Genomic DNA, 6,517 nt, shown 5'->3' with positions numbered 1-6,517 from the left:
TGAAAGTAAATGCGAATGGTGGCTTTTCCTTAGAAACTACTCCAACATTTATCATTTTGAATTTAAAAGTTCTCAAACTTTACAGACTACTGAAAATCTAGGTCGAGCTCAAGTTCGAATAAATATTAATATTTCAGCCACTGAGTTGAAACTTGTGTTTTCACCTGCGTACTAACCGTTGCGTAAAAAAACAAAAGGCCGGCTCTATTGTTCTCCTCATACGAGCACACGTCTAACGCACATCTCGCATTCATATCAACGAGAAAAACTCCGCATTCCGACATGCGATCAAAACACTGGCTTTAAATAAAAAAATATTTATTACAATACTGATTTACCATTAAATACTTAGAACTAAATATCACTTTAGAGCGGGATTTCGTTTCCGTGTGGTATGACGTTGTCCTTTTCTGTCACATCCTCTCGTTCGGAGGGCGTCGTGGGCTCCTTTCGGTCGTCTTCGGGTTCCGATGGCTGCACTGTTGTCAATGGGGCCTCTTCTTTCTGGTAAGGGGCACCAGTCTCAACGATGGGCACTTCCCGGTCTGAGTCCTTGGGTTTTTCAGCTGCAGTGCTGATAGGAGCACTGACTACCAAGTATCCGTCGCTGGTGAGTTCAGCAGTAACATCTGACCCGCTGGAGTTGACGGGAAGGGTGTAGGTGTGGAAGAACTGGCTAGCGTAGACGTCTCTGTCGTCCTGCTTGGCCTCGTGAGATCCTTGCACGAAGATGAAGTCACCTTTGACCTTGACTTTCAGGTCGTCCTTTTTGTAGTCCTTGACGTTGACGATGACTTGGAATTTGTTGTCATCGGCGACGATTCTCGGGCCGATCTCGGAGAAGTGCGGGAATAGCCTCCAGAGGGGCGCGAACAGGTTTCCGAAGAGTGGGAAGCTGAACCATGGTGCGTCGTCGATGTCTCCGTCTGTGATTGTGGTGACCGGTTGCGGGACACTGGGTTTGTCTGTGGGTATCGCGGCAACAGTTGCCAGGACGGCGGCGACCGCCAGGAGGCGCGGGGAGAACATGACTGACGTGTGCTCGCGGCTGTACGGTTGCGTGAACTGAGGCCGGCGCGGCCGCCGAAGGCTATATAGAGGAGGTGGGGAGGTGCGTAAGCGCATCACTGGCCGCACTGACGCCGGCCGGTTCTAGAATATTTGGTACAGAACTACCAGTCGGTAAAAAATATTGAATGTAGGATAGGTTCTAAAGGAAGGAATATGATTAGATACTACGAGTAGGTAATTTAGGCTAGTACTTCACTCATCTCAGCAAGATAATCGTAATTATTATTTATTTCCGATAAGTTGCATTAGGGCATATCACGTTAATTATGAATTATTATCAATCAACTTTTAGACTAAGCTAAAATTTGAGTAGGCTGTTAAAAATATTGGCAAACATTATAGAGATATTATAGAGATAGATACGGGATGAAATACTCGTACCAGTAGTATTTTTAATTGAAAATCTATCTATTTAACCATTTGAGATTATTAACAGTATTCAGTTGGGTCTACGTGTCATACTAATTTCATACTTCATTCATTTTGTTTATATAGAAATATTTACATAGATTGTTTGTATAGATGTGATTTTGTTTATATAGATTACAGATTAAACTTGAAGCTTTAAAGATACTCGAATAGTACATACAAAAACAAACAAAAATGGAATCTTAGGCATAAACATGACTGTCGCATCTGCACTTTCATCTACAACAAACTAATCTTTGCTCAACATAATCCGACCTTGAGCCTTCTAGAGTTCTCCTCGATCGTCGCGAATTAACTCATTTTCTTCCTCACGATCTGATTATTTCTACGTGATACCCTGCCATGAATCAGCTGTTATACAAAACACAATAGCCATGTCTGTTTGTTTAAACAACATCTCGGAAACAGTTGTTCTTGAGGCAAGAATCACAGGCGTGTTTGGGGAAATCTCCGGCTATTCCATATTTTCGTGGGAATTGTCTCTGTTCGTTCAGATACAAATTGTATGGCTTTTAGGAATATTCATCTTCTTCGTTTATCTTGAGGTTTGTAGTAGTCTTATTATCCATATTATGTCACTAACTACCTATATTGTGCGGCATCCAGAAAACATAATCTCGCAAAACTTGAATTTGTGTAAACACACAAGTGTGTGTTTTAAATTCTAATTCCAAGTTCGAACGGATCTATTTATTTCGGGACACCGAAACACGTATACCTACTAATAAACGGGATGTCAAACAGCAGCAGGATAACAAACTACTGAGAGATTCTTCATTGTATAATTTGTTAAGGTGTTCAAGAAATAAACTGATATTTTCAATAAAATAAAATTATTCAATCTATTGACCAAGGAAATGTCAAAGACATTGACGTCAGAATGAATTCGTAAGTTTATGAAATAATGAATTCCTATCTAAATTATGTTCATAACTAAACAAAGAGTTCTATGACTCATTATTGGATGATTAATCATAATTACACATGGTTTATCTTTATTACTCGTAAAGTACAGATACTTTCATTTCCGTCAAGTTAATATCAAACTTATCCAATAGAATCATGCTAGCTTACAATTTAGCCTCCAGGTCTTAGCAGTTAGATTATAAGTAAGCAAAATAAAAAGGCAATTTCCTACACTCTTGTCATTATTGGTTACTTTGTGATGCTGACCTTTGAAATACAAGACGTTTCCTGACTTAGTGCAAAGTGTAAAAATGTGTTAAATTAAAATAATTAACAAAGCCTTCAGTACAATACTTAATAAACATCATAAATAACCTTGTCGTTCAATAATAAAAAAGTGAGATTGTAATTTAATAGCTTATGGAGCTCCATAGCACATATTCCAAACTTTTACCATTTATTGCACAAACTATTTAGTAAAAGTTTAAAAAACAATAATAATACCATCACAAACCAAAACTTATTGCTGAAATAAATAAAAAGACATACGAGTAGATTCATCTTCGGGCTTTTCTTCAAAGTGTACCTAACACACAAAGTCTTTATTTGAAGTATTCGTTGTTTCTAAGTTTCTAGAATTATATTTTCCATTCCTTCCTTAGTCATTACATTGATAAGGTGTAGGTATGACTGTTGAATTAGGTGTGACTAATTGGCCCACAATAACTGTAAAAACAAACGTGTACTTACTTACGCAATAAAACGACAACTCAGGTAATAAAGGATCATTAAAGTATACTTTCCTTGCAAATACATTTCATTATTCTCACATCTAATTTGAAGTAATATGACTCAATATTTTTTCACTTGATATCATCTGGGTGACTAGTGTCCTTATTTCACCTCGAAACCATTTCACTCAGGCTTTGTTTACCTACTTAATTCACCCTGTGTGTTCGCATGTGTTCACCCTTAGTTAAGTTTAAGCGACTGCTTTAGTCGAATCAATTCATCTGGGTGATATCACCTGGGTGAAATGGTTCCGGGTTAAAACTCATTAAAACTCATTAAAACTCATTAAAACTCATTTATTTCTGTAAATAAGCTTAAAAAAAGCACTTTTANAGTTGTGAGATCCATGTAATACCAAGTCCAGGCCAGGAAATCTTTAACGTTTTACATAAATATATTGACTTGGTCATCGCATGAAAACACGTGTAAATAAAATTATTTAGTGCGATGGCCAAGTCAATAATTTATGTAAAACGTTAAAGATTTCCTGGCCTGGACTTGGTATTACATGGATCTCACAACTTTTTACCGTAGAACAACTGAGTTGCGAGACTTGGTTTTTTTGACAAGTATTGTTTTTGATGGGTTTTATTTTCTGTGACGGATCTGGGTATTTCAATAATTAATTATTCTTTAAAATATTTCGAAATTCAATTTCACTTATGATTTTGGGTAGTGAATGTAAACCTATTCCAAGCGTGTAGGTACTAGGTAAGTAAAAGTAATTGAATGAATAGGCATTTTCCCTGTAATACAATCGCAGTTTGCACCGTAATGCAATATGCAGTTTACACGCACACGTCACGTGCCCCGCGGCGTATGAAATCCCATCAAAAAGCAATACATCACGGGTCCGCCCCCGCTCATCAAATTTGCATGTCCCCCGCCCGCGGCCACCCGCCTCAATTAACTTCTCGCTGACAACAACTGTTGTCTGGCAACATGACCATGCAAATACATTACCTACCATAGTGCTAGCGTAATAAACTCATTAAAGCCGGTTAATTGAGATGTACGAGTATTGCCTCTTTGTAGTAGGCAATAATTAGGTACCTACTAAGTAGGTAGGTTAGCTATTACCATTAGCCTATTGGCCATTCCCTTTTGGTATTAACTACTCGTTCATATGGGTTATAATCACTGGTACCCTGAGCACAAATACTCTCGTGAATATTATCGTATTCCATAAAATCATGCCGCAGCGATGTTTGTTTTTCATAAAAAAAAACGATTACCTATAGTGTCCGACCGAAACTAGTTTTACGACCGAAACCGAAACCGAAAACGAATTTCGGCAACGGTGTCTATTTCGGCCGAAACCGAAACCGAAACCGAAACTTCTTTACAAGGCTCATATTTTGAGGGAAAAATAAAGAAAACGTTATTATTTTTTGTATTATTTTCCATTTTCTTAATTAATTAATTTTTGACGAATTTCAATATCTAACTACTACGTGTGATATATCATTGGAAAGAAAAGAAGCTAGAGATGTTTTCAAGATCATTGGCAATCCGATATCACCATTCATTTTTTAATCTAATTCTAAGTTGAATTTTTTTTCGTGATTGTACTTTTGTTAAACTTTGGCGGCTCGTAACAAGCTATCCAATCTCTATCTGGATCTGAATTTTATCTAACTAAAGACATATTCAATATTAATATCAAATAAAAAAAATTGGTTGAAAACACGTGACAAAAAAAATTAAGCAGTTTTCTGGTCAAATTTCGGAAAAAATAAATTAAAACAAAAATATCGATTAAAAAAAAGTAGGTCACTTAGGGGCAAATGGGCGAACTTGTATTCTTAGAATGACCTTACCTATACCACAAAATAATAATAAGTACTACGTACAGAAGTTTTACTTCGCGAAGGTATTTAAAAAAATGTATGCTCAATGTCATTAACAATATGGTGTAATTTAGCTTGTCTCAAGAGTCAAGCACCATTTTGTTGACAAACGTCAGTGATCGGTACTGCGCCGAAGCTATAGGGCTGACTTCGGTAAAATGATGTGACGTGAGGTGCCAAACTGCAGAAAATGGCGGAGGAAATACATGATTTAGCATGAATTATCATGAATAATATTAACTACTTATTTACCTCTCAGTGACTTCAGGCAACTTAAAAAAGTACATTCTGTTTTTATTATTATTTAGGCAGTTAAATACTGCACAGTATTTAGTACACCATTTTCTTTATTTTTTCCATCATACACAAGAATACGCGTGCGTGCAGCGTGAGTCAATCGTTTCAGATGTTCGCTCGTATGACGTATGTGAGGCTTTGTCGAATAGTAATCCTATAGGGGGCCATCGTGCGTTTTTGTTTTCGATGTAAACTCGCGGAGATGAACAGGCCTGCCTATACACCCACGAAGTTTGTCTAACCTTCCGCCAAACACCCTGTATAATACTATAAATTAAGTTTAAACTATGATCGTAATGCACATTCGGTTTCGGTCGTAGTTTCGGCAAGTTTGCCGCCGAAAACGAAACTAAACCGAAACTCGTGTTTTTACCGAAACTCAACCGAAAACGAAACCGAAACCGAACATTCGGTCGGACACTACCTACCACTAGTATATACATACAATAATATTATTACATACCAATAACTTTAATAGCGATTCTGTTAAAAAAAGAAATCTGAGAAAAGTCAACCCGGGGAAAAAAATAAAGCATAAGTACCTACTAGACATAGAGAGGAATTAAGTAATTCCTCTATGCTACTAGGTCATGAAATAAAAAGTTACAAAATATGTAAATGATAACTTTTTAACTACGAAAAATCGTAGCACATGGGGTTGATTGATCGATGCTCTACGACGACGACGTCGCGACGGGCTGCGGCTTGACACTACTTTTGTATTGTTTAATAAGATTTGTGGTTCTAAATCGCAAAAACATTGTTTGTGTATGTAAACACGCGTGGAAGAAGGGCACGAAACCAACTACATAAAAAAATCATTTGAAAAAAATCTACCAAGGTATAGATGACCCACGCTGAACTGTCCCACCAAACTCAATGACAGGGGGGCGCTACCATCGTTCAACTATATGGTTTCCAACGTGGCAAAAATCGGAATCAGCGATCCGGTATTGACGGTGGCGCCCCACTGTCAATGTCATGGATAGGACAGTTCAGTATTTTGGAACTATATATATTTTTTCTGGTTTAGCGCCATCTATCGAACTATTAATGAACTGCTTGCTGTGTGCTTTATTGACTTCTTCAATCTATGCTATAGTCAGCAGAGCAGTTAATGTTTCATTAACTATGGGTTTGATAGATGGCGCTAAACCAGAAAAAAAATCAAA

General features: G+C 37.3%; 1 protein-coding gene across 1 annotated transcript; it reads right to left on the bottom strand.

The window, feature by feature from the left end:
• Positions 1-304: 304 nt before the first annotated feature.
• LOC114349984 (alpha-crystallin A chain) lies at positions 305-1,079 on the bottom strand. The gene has a single exon (XM_028300600.1). The coding sequence runs from the start codon at positions 1,027-1,029 to the stop codon at positions 367-369; it is 663 nt and encodes a 220-aa protein (XP_028156401.1). The 5' UTR covers positions 1,030-1,079; the 3' UTR covers positions 305-366.
• Positions 1,080-6,517: the final 5,438 nt, after the last annotated feature.

The sequence above is a fragment of the Ostrinia furnacalis genome, unplaced genomic scaffold (genome assembly GCF_004193835.3).
Source record: "Ostrinia furnacalis isolate ACB-3 unplaced genomic scaffold, ASM419383v2 OfSCF0767, whole genome shotgun sequence".
Lineage (NCBI taxonomy): Eukaryota > Metazoa > Arthropoda > Insecta > Lepidoptera > Crambidae > Ostrinia > Ostrinia furnacalis.
The sequence above is the reverse complement of the archived record's forward strand: the minus strand, read 5'-3'. Positions and strand labels throughout refer to the sequence as shown.

Excerpts from the sequence above, each read along its gene's own strand:
- LOC114349984 (XM_028300600.1), bottom strand. The coding sequence starts at position 1,029 with ATGTTCTCCCCGCGCCTCCTGGCGGTCGCCGCCGTCCTGGCAACTGTT.